A 17422-nucleotide genomic window follows, 5' to 3' on the forward strand; every position below is an offset into this window, starting at 1 on the left:
GGGACAAGTATGGACACACCATTCAAACTTGATACAGCTTTGAATTTTGATTACGATTAGATATTTAACACGGGAAAAGGATTTGACCAGAATCGAAAGGGTAACTTTTTGGTCCCTAATTCCTGAATGGTTCGTCAAAACCTGTAGTAAAAACTATATGAGATCCATTCACTTTTACTCAAGTTAGTGTCCGAACATAGCAAATTGCCAGTCTTAACCTTAAAAATTAACCCCAGTCTTCATTTTGGTAGTATGGCACCTAGTTAATTCACTACATTTGTAAGTCAAGTTTTTGTATTGACATCGGGAAAATGTATGTTTCTGGCCCATTATTTCTAAAATTTTCAAGTCTTAACCCCAAAAATCAATCCTAGTCTGGCCATTGTGGTAAAGACTATTGTGAAAAGTATCATACTAGACATTCCTATGATTTCCAGGAGTTATAGAGTTAAAATTCCATGAAGTGCATGTTTTGACCCCTAATTTTAAAACAGCGGGGGCCACAATCCAAAAATCAATACCAATCTCCCTTTTGTAGTTTATAACCTTATTATGAAATTTTATTAAGATCAAACAACTACCGACAATATTTAAAATTCAAGTTATCGCACGAAAACTAAGTGTATGTACGACGACGACGACACGTACAACGGCGAATTACCATTATTAGACCAGAAATATTTGCAGTCGTATTTAAAGAGTAGACCCGTAGGTCAACAATGTATTAGATATTGTACTATGATGGAAGAAACTTGAGACTACGTGTTGTGTAAGACTCTTTTATTTTAAATAAGAATAAAACAAACACTATACCTATAGCATAAACACCACTGCAGCTTATTATCGTTTTGTTATTTTGGTAGTAAATTGACTTCTAACCATGTTCACAAAAAAAGTCCCAACAAATATCAACGATATAAATCTATAATAAATCAAATTGAAAGAATCACTATCAGTATAACATATGATGCAAAACTGCTCATAAGATCCTCAAAGTTAGTGTGAATTCAATGAATAAAAGAAGTAATAAAAGATAACAAATAGTAAATACCATAACATAGTGGTGTGCAGAAAATTAAACCGGAGGTGGAATCTGACAGTGTGACTAGGGCTTGTATGGAAAATTGTTCTCATTAAAATATAAAATATTCTGAAGGGCGCACCTTGCTACAGGTCTCACTAACCGCTTCTAACTTTTCCATTACTTTACGAGTTAAAAAAAGTAATTTTCAAAATTCCCAAAGCAAAAAACATCTTAATATTGCATACCATTTGGAAGCTTGGAAAATTAGGTTTTCAAAATCATTACACTAATGGTACGAAAAAAACAACTTTTACTTTGAAAATTACAAATAATATCTGACTTCACTAAAAGAAAATCATTTAAAAAACTTAGAATTAGCAAGGATGCTATATATAAATCCTTGGAATTAGCAATCATAAATTGAAAATTGAAGTTGGCAGTTACACAAAACCTATAACACCATTAGACGATAGGATTTGTGAAAAATGCTTTTCAATCGAAATAGAAACAGAAGAACATTTATTGCTTCAATGCTCCTTTTATAATTATATTTAACATACAAATATATTTAAAAAAATGCTAACTTAACTACTCATAATTTAAGAAAACTATCACAGGATAGATTAATATTTAAAAAAAAAAATAGAAAACAAAGATTCCCTGTCCAACATTTGCGAATTCCTACTAGAAAGTCAATGTTTTGGATAGCTAAATGTATGATTAGTATTTTGTATTTGTAATGTTATAATTTATCCTCCTTTACTGTTATACACATTATACAATTTTGTATGTATGCCCCACCCCTGTGGACCCCTGATTTGATAAATAAATATTTTGTATCATGTATCTTGGTACAAAGATTGCAGAAATTTTTCACAAAATTTAATTTAAAAAAAATAATACTGAAAAATTCACATTTTCACTTTTCTGTTAACTGAAAGCTTGGCAGTAAATTACTCACACATGTATACAATATACCTACACTTTTCTAGTAAAAAAATGATTTTTAAATTACTTATTCTCAGCTTTAGTTTTGATTAATATTCACACAGACACTTACAATGCATAGATCTAAATTTAATGTATTTTTTTTGGAGTACTACAAAGAGATGGCCAGAACCCAAGAGGTTGAACCTTGAATAGTTTCAAAAACCATAATCTAAAGGCTTGTTTTGTGGCCATTGATTCCTAAACAGTTAGATTTGTGGCATACTGAACCACAGGATAAATCTAATGTTATTTCACAAAAATGCAAAAAAAACAACAAACAAACAAACAAAAACATAAAAAAACGAAACAAATAAAACTCAAATGACAACAAAAACACCATACCTATATACTTCTTCTATATATTTACAGTCAAATGTTGACTTATATTATACATAGTACAAATCTATGTAAATACCCATGATCAGGTACTAAGGAGGTTTTACCATGGTGTCTGCTGAATGAAAATTAAAATTACTCGAAACTATCAAAAAAACTGTTGCCTAATAATATAAAAAATTATATTCATCCCACTAGTCAAAGTACAAATGTAAGACAAAATTCAACATTTTCCTTACTAAAAATATACATACATGTAATTGCTAGAAGTGGTGCTAAACCAATAATCATTGTGTGAAATAAAATTTATTTTGCTTCCACATCTCAATTTTTCTTTATTGACATTTTTTTTTAAAACCTTATAACCATGCAATTCCTAAACAGGTACTCCTTTCAATTTAATCTCTCAAATTGGTAAATATAAATTATTGGAATGTTATACATAATTCATGCATGAAAACAAAAAACATATGTTATAAATAACTATAGAAAATGTACATGTATCATTCACTACTAAAAAACATAAACAGAAAAGATAAACTTCTAAAATAAGACATTTTTCAACTATCACTTAACACACAAAACACATAGCTGAATCAAGCATCCTTTTTATTAGCAAAGTGTGAATAATTATAACAGAAAAAGAGAATCGGGTGCAAAAACAAAGTAGGAAAGGACATCAATATATAGATAATACTTTTAAGTAAATCATCTCTGGAAGACTTTAATTAAAGCATAAAACAGCCTTTTTTTAAAAATCATATAACTGGGGTTATACCAATAAACATATTATTGAACTGAATACCCCTGGGATCACACTTTCCCCTAGGACCCTTAATCTTCCACATGCCCCTAAGAATAACCATCATCTCTAGGAATCATCAACCTGCTCCTGAGACAATGATAATAAAAAATTTTTTACTTCCATTATGTATTAAAATGGTACAGACAGCACCTACAAAATGTTTCGTAAAGTTTTCATCCATATCTGCAATTAACTAGTAATACATTGTCAATAAAAATATCAATGCCTAACAGTTACATGTATCTAGAAATGTATAGACTTGAAATTAAAACAATACACGGAAGAGGCTCACTGTCCCTTTTAATCAAACATAATTACATTTTGGCATATATTTTGGTTTATTTGTACATCAATTTTAAAAAAAAAGGTTTTAACATGTGCCTGTATTACTTGTATAAAAGACATTAATGTTAAATAAAATGCTTTTCAGTGTGCAGCTTTATACAACCCCACTGATTGAACCCTGCACAGTTGGGACAAGTATGGACATAACATTGAAGTTTTACAGCTCTAAATTTTGATTGTAGTAAAATATTTCACATAAGCTCCTAACTTCCAAAATTGTTCCATGCAGACATCAACTTCAAAAATCAATCAAATTTTTCCTTTTGGGGTATGGCACCTTGTGGTAATTAATTTCAATATTTCTATAAAAGATATCATACAGACATCTGGAAAATATTTGTTTCTGTTCCCTATCTGGTCTCTCAAAAAGAAATCCAAATCATCTTTAAGCCCCTTGCGATACTCTAAATACACCAGAACCCATGCCACATTTGATCTAATTGTCACTTCACAGCTGCGGCTTTTAATCATTTCACCTACCAATAAAACCATTATAAAAACATATTATATCAATAAGAAGTTGACATCCAGTTACCTAGGACACAATGCTAATGTGATACCCTAACAACCATAACTGATCAGTGACAATTACATCAAATGTGGCATGGGTTCTGATGTATCCAGACTGTGATATCAAAAAGATTTATACAACAATATTCAAGTTATTGTTGGACACAAAATGCCTATGACTGATGACATGGATATCATAGTATCATTTCAAAATTTTGTGGTTGATTAAAAAATATAGTCAAGAGTGCTTGCCATGACAAAAGAGTTAATATTTTAACCTAGGATATACAATTATTAATCAATTAATTACAAATTAATGACAAGTTTAAATCGATTTAACGTAAAAACAAACCTTGAAAAATATTTAAGCAAGAGGTCCATTTTATACACAGTTGTCAGACAGCTTTACTAACCCTGTAGTCCTTATTTTGCATGAAATATCATTTTATTAAAATAGTACTATGTTAAAGAATTATAACTGTGGAGAAACTGATACACATACTCTATAAAGGCAAGCTCATTAAAAGAATACTAAAAACTTGTTTATCATAATATATGTAAATCATGTACAAAAGATGGTATCATAAAAAAACACATACATACATACATACATACATACATATAGGTACATTTACATCAAAATAAAGTTAATGAGTGTGCTGTGGGGGAACACAGTGAACCCCTCAAGCTTATCAACTGCAATTATTCAATATTTACATTTCACTATGTACAGTTTTAATGGGAATGTACAATGAATCATCGGGTAGGAGTCTATTTGTGTAAACATTCAAAGTATGTCACCATCACCAAAAAAGTCATATCGGAGTTCTTCTCTCATTTCATTTGTATTTGTTGCAAAACAGTAAAAATTGCCCCATATACCATCACAATGTGACCTTTTTGAAAGCTTGTTCACATGAATTAGAAGTTTGCTAGCAATAAAAATGATTGGTATATTCAATAAATTTGTAAAAATTGCTACTTTGTTCATCCAATTCAACAAAAAGTATTTTGAGGGAACATTCAATTACAAATAACATTTTGACAAAAAAAAAAAAAAAAAGAAATACACTCCTACAGCTGTTAAAGAGAATAGGAACCCTTTTCAACATGTGGGGTACATCGATAGTCTTTACAGAATACAAGTTCATTTTTCTATATTGTACTTAATTATTTAATTAGAGAGGATAATTGCTCTAAATTTATGGTTACAGGGGACAACCATCTTTGCTATAAGATAAACTCCCTTACTGCAAAATTACCAGATGGCAGCACTAATTATGATGTAAATGTGACACTTGATCTGATGTAGAATTAGGTAAACAACCCTAAAACTGTGCTGAATGTACTGTTTGTCACAAGTAGAAAATAATGAATGTGTTGGTGAAAATTTAATTTACTTGTAAGTGAAGTTTACATTACTGTTAAATGGAATATACACAAGGTAATAATGGAACAAAAAGGACATATGTTTCTTATTTTTTTAAATTAGTCCTTGACACTGCTGATGTATTATATTTTTTTTCTATACATTACTAAATTTCAGAGACCATTCAATTTAATTGAAAATAAAATCAAATGTGATTTAAACAAGAGGCTCCCAGCAGCCTGAATCACTCACCTGTCTTTCAAGGGCAATGAATTTGACAAGTTGTCCAACAATTTTGAATCAAGAAGACTTTGGTAGGACTATCATTAGGATCATTTCAGCAATAGAAAGTTTCTATCTTTTAGTTTTAAAGATATTGGCTGAAAACTGTAAAAAAAAAACTCATTCAAGGGCAATAACTCTTACAGGAGTCACCTGAAAACTTTGATCCCTGACGACCTTTGAAGGCCTTATAATAAAGGTAATTTCAGCTATAGAAATAATTTTGCTAAACCTGACAGTTTTGAAGATAAATGCAAAAAAACTACTGTGTGACCCCTATGTTCTATTTTAGTAATGGCGGCCATTTGAAAGAAATAACATTCAAAATAGCAAAAAAATGTCGAAAAAGGGCAATAACTCCGACATGGCTTAACATATCAAAATGATAATTTGACCACAGATAGATCTCATCATGCTGAACACTTTTACTGTGTGTCAGATTTTGGCTAAACCTAACGGTTTTGGAGATATATGCAAAAAACAACTGTCTGTCCGCTATGTTCTATTTTTAGAATTTTTAAGAATTTTTTTAAATTAGAGTAAAACCCTTTTGGGGTTCCTATTCCCTTTAAAGAGTACAATATATTGAGATTAGTAAGGAAGGTATATAAATACAATTTAAATGTACTATCTCTGAATACACAGATTTTTAGGTTGCACAGTAAAACATTCTCCCTGAAGAGACAAAAAAATTCCTATTTTTAGCTGTACGAGATTTCCTTACTTCAGCTACAGGTTGAGACCGAACACCTACACTTTCCCATAAAAAAATTGACATGATTAAATAAAGAGTTAATGAACAATCATATTTTATCAATTTCGAATATGTGTTTGAACATTCTTTTAAAATAGTTATTTTATCAGCAAAGTCTCATTAGAGAATGATTAAATCTCGCCCTCTGGTGACTGAGATTTTCCTACCTTGCAATTGTACAGGTGTTAGATTCTGTATATTAAGAGACAATGATTTAATTACCCCCATGTTGTCCTATCTGTGTGAAATTAACCTACCTGTTTGTAAAGACCACCTGTCCTATGTGGTGAGATTTTTTCTCTCTCTTGGAAGGTCACTTTAGACAGGTTTCAGTGTAACCAACTATCACTAACCTTATTACATTATAAAAATCTTAAATACATCATTACAACAAAAAATCATTCTGTAAAACATTATTGGAATAAAATGTAACTTTTTTTTCGCATGTATAAAAATGATTCGTCTGAGATATGAACAACCGACCATAAAATTTCTTAAGTAAACAATGTAACTAATTGGTGAAAAGACAAAATAGCAGTATCATTACATGAACTAATGTGAAATCACTTCTAAATTATTACAGCAGTCCTACAAAACTACTTACAAATCATCAGTCAAATACATTATAAACTGAGAGACTGAAGATTTTATTTTGTTCACCATTATTCAATACCAGGCATTGTAAAATATAACATTGTAAAATATAACATTGTAAAATATAACATTAAACAAAACATCATGACAATAATACTTAGCAGTAGCATCAACTCTAAAACAATCATCTTGTCACATCAAAATATGTCAGATTATAAGCTTCATATAAATAAAGACAAACTTTGTTGTGTTAATCTTTCTAAAATTTCACCTAGTTTAAGGCTTAAAATGATCAAACTTATATAAATCTGGCTAAAATTGAACCAAATTATAGGAGAAAAATATTGTAAAATACAAATTCAAAGTTGCCAAAACCAGCAACTGTGAGAAACTTGTCAAAGCTAAGTTAAGAAAGTGTCAAAACATTAAATCACAACATTTTTTTAAGAATGTCATGAGGTAAACAATAACATACTGAAAACAGATCTTTTAAAAAATGTATTTCATATTTCACAACATATTAAGAATGTAAATCTTATATGATATATTTTACATTGAGAAATATTTTATTGAAAGTTGTGTTATATAAGGTTGGCAACAAAACAATACATGTAGCATTACTTGTTACATAATCCTCACAAATATTTCATCCTGTAATATTTCAATGGCCTGGTGTACAGCTACTATCACTAGAGCTATCTGGTGTCTCAATCCTTCACATTTATCATCAATGTCACACATATCTACTGTAGCAGTAATACCAGGGAAGACTTGATCATCCCACAGATTCTCTGGGTGGGGTGCCAACAACAAATGTCTACAAAATAATTAGATATCAATTTTGATCGAGAAAAATTGAACAATGCTCACTAACTTGATACCCCACACTCCCCCACTTGATAATATGCACCTTTTGATGTCCAACTGAATTATATCAAAATCTAACAAGAGGCTCCCAGGAGCCTGAATCACTCACCTGGTTAAATTTTGTCTCTAAATGGCAATAAATTTAACAAGAGTTGTCTAACAATTTTGACTCGAGAATACTTTGGTAGGACTTATCATAATGATCATTACATGGCTTAACAGATAAAAATGAAATTTAACGACAGACAGATCTCATCATGCTGAACACTTTTACCCTATGTCAGAATTTTGCTAAACCTAACGGTTTTGGAGATATACATTGGAAAAACTACTGTCTGACCCCTATTTTTAGTAACCGTGGCCATGTTTTTTGACGGATCAAAAATCAAAACATAACTTTGTGCAAGATACCCCAAGGAATGTTCATACCAAGTTTGATTCCAATTGGTCAAGTAGTGTCAGAGGAAAAGATTTTTGAAAGAAATAACATTTGAAATAACAAAAATATGTTGAAAAAGGGCAATAACTCCTAAATGGCTTGACAGATTAAACTGAATATTTGACCACAGATAGATCTTATCATGCTTAACACATTTCGTTATGTCAAAATTTGACTACACCTAACACTTTTGGAGATATATGCGAGAAACAATAGTCTGACCCCTACGTTCTATTTTTAGAAACAGTGGCCATGTTTTTTGACAAATCAAAAATCTAAACACGTTTTTGTACAAGATATTCCAAGGAACATCTGTGCAGTTTCATATCATTCCACTCAGTAGTTTCAGAGGAGAAGATTTTTGAAAAATTGTTAACGGAAGACGACGACGACGGAATGCAAGTGATGGCAATAGCTCATATGGCCTTTGGCCAGGAAAGCTAAAATAGAGCATGCACAACAGGAATATGTTATAAAAAATCTGTGAAAGTTTCATTAAATTCCATTCAGCTGTGTATGATGAGTTATAGATAAGAGTAACCCCCATGTCCCCATATTCATAAATGACGAAGTCCATGTTTTGCTATGTGAAACCCACAAATTAAATTGGATCAAAATGTTACATATTAGGTGCACAATGGAAATATGAAATTAATATTCTGCAAAAGTTTCATTAAATTCCATTCAGTGGTGTAGGAGAATTCAAGGATAAAAGCTATGAATAAATTGATTTGGATTGAAATAGACAGGGTACAATGGGAACATGTAATAAAAAATTCTGTGAAAGTTTCGTCTACTGTGAAAGTAGTAATTCTCCTGGTATACAAATTTTCTATATTTTTGCAATGAACATAAAAGCGACAAAAAAAGTAATTGTGAAAATTGATTTTTAACATTATATTAGGCTTATTCTTTTTTTTTAAATCAGGGAAAATTGATACCCGTGAATATGTTCACTTGACTGAATCTGCAAAAATTAGCAACCCAGAAAATTAATATAGTTACAGTAATTAAAATCAGTGGTGTAGGAGGTGTAACAGATAAGAAATAAGTCCCTCACTGTGTAATAGAAGAAAAAAGTACAATAAGAAGGAAGGCAGGGTGGACACCTTTATCAATATATACCCCCCAAAAAATGATATACTACTTCAGCATGAATCTAAAAAATTGCTCAGTAAAGCCTTGCTTTTTACCCTAATGTTAAGTCTTATCCATATATTGTTTTAATTTTAAGTAAATACATTGTTACAGTCTATGTATAAAATATAAAGAATTTTGTATAGATGATATAATTTTGACTTTATTGTCTACCCAACAGCACTTACCAACTGTATCAAACCAAAACATAATGTGACTCATTATAAAAACAGTGAAAAAACAAACCCAAGTCCAATGTCTTTACAATGCAAAACAAGTAAACATGGAAATAGGTATTATTAGTGCCAGTCTCTGTAAGAATCAGGCAGTGGGTGAAACATAATTGTAAGAAACAATCAGAATAAGTATCAGAATAATCATTTTCACCTGCAAAGCATTTGATAAGGAGGGTTTGACAAAAACAGACTGTTTCAATTTAATCTCTAACCCTGTTTTACAAGAAAGAAATCTTGTACAACCTTTGTTTGAAACATCTTATTAAGACATTTGAACATGATTTGAAGAAAATATCATTAAAATTTAATATTGTAAGATGTATTGGATAAAATTTCTTTCAGTAATATTTCACCTCTGGTTTGTTTGTTTACATTACGCAATGTCTTTTCTCGTATCAAAATCCTTTATTTTATGGCCAGTTCTAATATACCGATGCATAATATGCACCCCCATGTTCTGGAAATAATTTCTATGTAAAAATGTGTGCATAATACACACCAAAATACAGTAGTGTGAAAAAAACTACCATTTTGAAAGTGTAATTTGACTATTTGTACCATCAGAATCAAGGAATAAAGATTTTCCATATCATTTTGGTAAACTGCGATAATTCATTGAAAGGCACTGAAAATGATAATTTCAATAGCAGATAACCTAATTTTTTTTTAACATCCTATTGAAAAATTTCTGATCAAATTCAGTAATACATTGATCAAATAATGATCTTATCAAATAGAGAAAGCATCCTTGAGTGAAATTATATTGTCAGATTGGTTGGTTTTGACATGCATGTTTCTAATTCTTATCATTTTGCCTGATTCTTACAAATATTTACTTACACATAATTGTGTATCATTTCAACCATAGGAAGAACCTATGCATAAAAGTTAAATCCAATGCAAATGCCTTTAACTTTAATCTGTACAAATAATATAAAGTAACAATGAAATACCTGTACTGTGGATAACCAGGAATGCCATCATTACTAATGAAGATTCTGGGTAGTTCTAACAGTTTGTCATTTAACAGATATAAATCTTCCTCTCTGAAATACAAACAACAATAAAACAAAAGGCTATGGTGCCCATATTATCTCACCCAGCAGAATTAAAATTAAGCATTTAATAATTTAAAGAAGGCCTTCCTAACATCATTTCTGTTAAAATTTTCTTTCTATAATAATTTCAAGATATATCTAACTATCCTCCACAAAAATCATCATTTTCCTTGGACCTAGGGGGTACCAAGAAGAACTAACTATTTGTGCAATGTCTTTTAACTTGAGGTTTTCTTTCAAACCTTTCAGTAGTGATATATAATACTGTTGCACTTATTGTTGTATTTGTCTTTACGTGGCTTGGAACCTTAAAGTACAGTTTTAACATATAATAATTGGCCCCAAAAAAAATGTGTTAACAGTACTTAAAATTGTATTTATTCTTCATTCCTAAAAGGAAAAAAAATGTCAATCAAAACTAATCTTCTGTGATTTTAAACCTTATGGTACAGTTCAAACATACACTATGGGTCAAACTATTTTGGAAAAGGGGGCCAAAAATATGCTAACAATATCACAGTGAAAAATTTATAGGATAATTCATGTAATAAATTGATATCTATTGTACTTTTGCTTACTTTCCTATTGAAAAATACACAACAAGAAATCTCCCCATTGGCATCTTCCCAATGAGAAAGATCTCTCTTATTGGATGTCCCAGAGGTTGACATATAAGCATACCCAAAAAATCAATACCAACCTTCCTCATGTAGATTGGACCTTCGCTGTAATAATTACTAAATTTAAACCATATGAACAACAAATCTTAAAACAACATAGATATGGAGAACACCACAATATTTTAGATTCATAATAGTTTTGTGGTTGTAAATAAAAAAAAAAACCAAAAAAAAAAAACCAATAAATTAACTTCTATACTCTTACCTTAGAGAATCATAATTTATTTCTGTTAAATTTGCTGAAAAACTCTCTGCTATTTTGACAAAAAGGTCCATTTTACTGTACAACACATCTAAAAAAATGTAGATCTAAATTTTAGCATATTCCTAAATCTACTGTAACAAGGTAAAAGGTCAAACACATTGTCAGAGAGCAACTTCGGTTTCACTTCTGATGCACATGTTAGTAATGTAAGTCTCTTATCATTTTGAAATGCGTTTGAATGGTTCATAAATCCTTTTCGTAGCTTAAGGGTCAACATGGTCATTCTTTGTCTAGATGATATTTATCCTTATAACATTTTAAAATAAATCGCTGCAATCTAGCACTTGAAATGCCAATTGCCCCACATTTCAGTATTATAAGTACATAACTCAGAAACAAAAAAACTGGAAACAATAAACAGAAAAGGGAGACAAACATTATTCCATAAAGTTATTCACATCCCTAAAAGCACAGAAGGAAAAGAAAAAAGTCAAACAACCAAAAAAACCTCAGGTAATACTGTAAACCAATTAGTTTTCATGTGTTATAAACTATTTTTGTTTTCGTGAGGCCATCAAAATCATGAACGTTAATCTCCACAAAAGGGTTGGCTAGCTGTTGGATTGGACATAAGAGACATACGTATGGATGCGTAAAGACACTACATTTTGTCTGAATACCCTATAAAATGAGGGAGTAAGAAGGACAGAGAGAGAGAGAGAGAGCCTTATAAGATGAGGGGGTAAGAGGGAAAGAGAGGTGCACATCTTCATTATATGTAGCTAATAGAGTCATCACATTCTGAGAAGTTTGTATAATATCAATTTGTTGTGACATGTATCATTAATTTGATTCTCTATCCTACATAACACCACCTAAATGAGCTGTCCCATACTACCATACATGGTGTACAGCCCTAGATTAATCTACGTAGAGGAATGACCTGGCCAGCAAAAGCTATATTTTTATATAGCCTAGCTGGCCAAGTGGTATAGAGCGCTAGACTTTGTGCAGGCGGTGTTGCCATAGATATCATAGCAGTATGAGTTCGAGTCCCACGGAGGGAACGATAAAATTTTTTAAAAAATTTGATACTTCTAACATCATTGGGAATTTTTCAGACCCTTACATTATCTTCCCTGTATCAATTTGATCTGATGGAGCAGTGTAGCGAATAAGAGTCGTCACATTCTGAGTTTCAGATGGTAACAGTACCCTTAAGCATGATAGATGGACAGACAGATGGCCACAGTCAAGCAGGTACTAGACCTACTTTCACTCAAGGCATGTAAAAAGTACTTACTTATATCTACACCAGCAGAGGTAATGACGGATTCTAACTTCTTCAAATACTTCTTTCCTCTGTCAAACACTTGGGCATAGTTATCAACATCAAATGGAAGAATAGCTGAATCAACAAGTCGGAGAGAAATGTCAGCTACAACCTTAGTTACTGTTTGTTGTAATTTGGTATCCTTATCTAGGAAGACCTCAACATATTCTCTAGTATCAGCTAAAGTACTATATGCAGGGTATGTTGGCAAATGTGGATATATCTAAAATTGTTAAAATGAACAAAATGTCAGAATTGTGGCTAGAGAAAATAAAATGAACAGTCACAAAATCAGTGTCAGGTAGTAAGTTATTCAAATAAAAAGAGAAAAAAGCCTAAATCAAGATACAAAACTTGAGCTCACATCAAGGATTACAAAGAATCCCTTGTCACATGAAGATCAATAATTAATTATCCAATCATGGTTAAAGCATAAGACCTAGTATCTTTTTCTTAATCTGAACAGGATTGCTAAATGAAACCGTGTATGCCCCACAAACCGCAAAAAAAGTTGAAATGGAAAAGTCCAATAACTCTTGTAAAATTTGCAGAATCAAAATGGCTGTGTACTAGGATAAACTACATATGGTTACCAACAATCCTACAAAATTTTAACAAAATCCCTCAGGCAGTTTCCAAGGAGTTGCATCCATAATTGTTTTTGGATGCAAAATAGAACTGAAATCATGAAAGATTGTTTACAGTTGTTATTTTACAAAATTGACATCCTTACTGAAGTGAATTATACAATACTAAACTTTACTAACAACTCATAATAATATTAAGTACAAATATCAGAATCTACAAAGTACTTGAACTGATCCGCACAACTGTTTGACCAAGATGATCTCAGTTTTGTTATGCAAAATGACGGATGATCGGATCATGTAAATTTCAGAATTTCCAATGAAACGAATCCAATACAAAACCATACAAAATTTATCTTAAATTTAAGATATTAAATCAGTGTACAATGTATTCTATTTCGTTAAAAATAAAAGAAATGCAAAAAAGAAGTAATTAATTTATCATTTAGTAAATATGTGTAAAAATTGACAAACAAAACAACAGATTCTATATCATATATTTACCACTCAGTGGTCATGTAATGTGATCACCAGTTTAATGGAATGGTTTGATGGATCTACGACTGATCATAAACTGATCAATGATCGATAACTGACTGCAATTATAGTTGCAAGGATCAGTTCAGGTACTGTACATGAAAAACATGATTGGGAAATGCATAATATCTATGATAAAAAACTGGGTAATTCCTGATTATGTATGTTTTTTTTAACATGTCTAGAACTTATCATTTCATTCTGACCTAGCCTTACCTTTGGGTTAAATGTATACATGGGAGAAATAGATGGCACACCTAAGTAATACTCAAATGGTGTGTGGTCACTGTCGCCATTCAATGGATTAATTCTGAAAATAAATATTTACGATATAAATAGGACAGACTTATGACGAAATAAAGAAAAGCCCAACAAAAGTGGAGTAACAGAAGATCTATTGGAGCAGTAACTGATAAAGCCTAGTCAGGTGTAGAGTAACAAAAGATCTATTGGACCAGTAACTGAAAGAGCTAGTTTAGCGTTGTCATTTTTTTTTTTTATTTGAAACAAACTCCTTTAATTCTACTACAAAAATTTAGAATAAATACAGAATACAACTTTGATGGCTAAGTTTTAATATCTTTGTTTTTAATCGGCATGGTTGGGTAGTTCATAAGTATGCTATACCACTGTCTGAAGTGCATATAATTCAAACAACACTTACTTTGGTTGGGAAGGTTTTCCTGGATCCATGAACTTCTGTAACCACATATCATATACTGATTTATCATAATAATCAGGATCTGTACAAGGCACTGTCTTTGTTGCATCTTTAATAATACTGTAGAGTAAAGGATCACCTTCAGCATGGAATGAGTAGTTCCCTACAAAGTCAGATATATACCTGAACAATCATCATTTAATATGATTATAAGAAGGCTTTTGATTCTGTTGAATGGGAAATTCTAAAATCTGCTTTACAGAGTTTTAATTTTGGAGAATCTATTTGTCAATGGTTTGATACATTGTATAATAGATCTAAGTGCTGTGTCATAAACAATGGACACTTATCTTCTTTTTTCATTTCAAGTAGTGGATGTCACCAAGGTGATCCACTATCTCCTTATCTTTTTATATTCGGAGTAGAATTACTTGCTATTAAGCTTAAAAATAGCCCTCATATCAAAGGAGTTAGTTTTAAAAGGGGAGGGCTTATTGTAAGTCAATATGCGGATGATACGTTTTTATTGATAGATGGAAAAGATTCATCTCTTAAAGAAACCTTATCATGTTTTAGAGACTTTCATGGTGCCTCGATGAGCAGCTTGATTGGTCAATTTCAAATTTTAGATATTTAGTTATTGACTTTTCACTAGATTTGACCTCTATGGTCAATTTAAATTTTAAGAAAAAAGTGTTGGAGATTTCTAGACTATTAAAAAGCTGGCAACACAGGAAGCTTACTCTTCAAGGAAAGATCACTGTGGTTAAAAGATTGGCCTTGCTAAAACTGATTCATTTATTAAGGACTTTACCCGATATTGATCAGAATTTTATTAATGAATTAGATAGACTGTTTTTTTATTTATTTTGGGATGGAAAAACAGAAAAAATTAATCGCAAAACACTTATAGCAGACATACCATATGGAGGATTGCGAATGGTTCATTTGCCATCTTTTATTACTTATCTAAAAATGGGATGGGTGAGAAGAATTTTCCTTCATGAAAATGGGGATTGGCAGCAATTATTGAATTTATCACTGAAACATATTGGTGGTCTACGAGGATTTTCTCTTAATAAAGAGAAACTTCTCCAAGTTAAAGATTATATCAAAAACACTTTTTGGAGGAATGTGATTTGTGCTTTAAGTTTTTCCAAACCAATTCTTAAATCTAATGATATTGAACAATGTATCAGTAGAGGATATACCTTACTACATGTATGTATCAGTAGAGGATACACCTTACTACATGTATGTAACAGTAGAGGATACACCTTACTATATGTATGTAACAGTAGAGGATACACCTTACTACATGTATGTAACAGTAGAGGATACACCTTACTACATGTATGTATCAGTAGAGGATATACCTTACTACATGTATGTATCAGTAGAAGATACACCTTACTACATGTATATATCAGTAGAAGATATAACTTACTACATGAGATGGGAGAATGCCAATATTATATACATTTGTAACATAATGAATGCAGCAAGAAACAATGTTCTTCCTTTCCAAGACATCAAAGAAAAGACAAGTAGCCAGAACTTTGTTAAATATTTTTCTTTGATTAGCTCTATCCTTCTGATGTTAAAAAATGTATAAGAGAAGTTAAAGATATCAATCTAGAAAATTTTATGCCATGTGATGAATTCTTTGATAGACTTGTTCATTGCAAGAAAGTAAAATTTATTTATATGCAGCTTATTAACAGCCAAGTTATCCCCCAAATGAAAAGTTTTATAAGTGGGAAAATGAACTTAAGGTTGAAATCCCAGAATGGAATAAACTTTTTGTACTCAATAAGAAGTGTTGTAGAAATGCTTATTGGAATAATTTCCAATATAAATTTTTAACAGTTGTTCCTACAAATGTATTTTTGTACAAAATTCACATTCAAAATAGTGATGTATGTTCTTTTTGTAATTATGAAAAGGAAACAGTTGGACATTTATTTTTTGATTGTGCAATCACCTTTAATATTTTGCAAAATGTTTATCACTATCTGCAAAGATTTTTTACAGGCTTGGTTTTGAAAAAAGAAGTTTTCCTTGTGGGTGATCCCCAAGGAGGGCTTTTATTGAATCTTCTATTGACTGTTACAAAGAACTATATATTTAAATGCAACTTGATGAGAGACTTCAAAACTTATTAGGGTTAAAACATAAAATTAGAAGCTTGTATGATATTGAATTATATATAGGCCAGAAAAATTACAAGGAGGAAAAAGTCAAATAATTATGGGCCCCTATTGATATCATTTTCCCTGTTATAACTAAAATTAATAGTATTTTTTCCTTAACCTTTTACAATTACATTTATATATGAACAAGTCAGATGAACATGTTGTGAGATTTTATTGATTTAGCTGAATTTAAATGTGTACAGTGCAATGGATTATTTACAAAGTTCTTGAATTGAATGAAAGATGAAGGTGAGAGTGTGTGAAAGTGATGGTGAGTATATATAATATTTGTATAGTCTTTTTTGTATTAAATTTGATCTCTTGTGAAGACTCTGTTACACCTTAGTCAGGTGGTGATGTATGAGTCTTTGTAAAAAGCCTGACTATACTCAAAAAGAAATCAAAAATGAAAAAAATATGATTTTACGCTATACCGATGATGGACAGAGCTCAATGTCAATAGCACATCTGCAGCTGC

At 30.9% G+C, this 17422-nt stretch overlaps 1 protein-coding gene across 2 annotated transcripts in view; it reads right to left on the minus strand.

Annotated features, from left to right (window-relative positions):
- Positions 1–759: 759 nt before the first annotated feature.
- Positions 760–17422, minus strand: part of LOC148601929 (N-acetylated-alpha-linked acidic dipeptidase 2-like) — a 67914-nt gene continuing 51251 nt past the window's right edge. For both annotated transcript variants that reach the window (XM_088555865.1, XM_088555867.1), the window contains 6 exons: positions 14753–14912; positions 14305–14398; positions 12935–13187; positions 11632–11719; positions 10642–10734; positions 760–7826 (listed from right to left, as the gene is read on the minus strand). In XM_088555865.1, the coding sequence (XP_088411991.1) occupies positions 7634–7826; positions 10642–10734; positions 11632–11719; positions 12935–13187; positions 14305–14398; positions 14753–14912 (881 nt within the window). In that variant the 3' untranslated portion in view covers positions 760–7633. The remainder of the gene's footprint in view (positions 7827–10641; positions 10735–11631; positions 11720–12934; positions 13188–14304; positions 14399–14752; positions 14913–17422) is intronic.

This window comes from Perna viridis, chromosome 12, assembly GCF_037379345.1.
Source record: "Perna viridis isolate PV_CMFRI_1.1 ecotype Kerala chromosome 12, ASM3737934v1, whole genome shotgun sequence".
NCBI classification, from domain to species: Eukaryota; Metazoa; Mollusca; class Bivalvia; order Mytilida; family Mytilidae; genus Perna; species Perna viridis.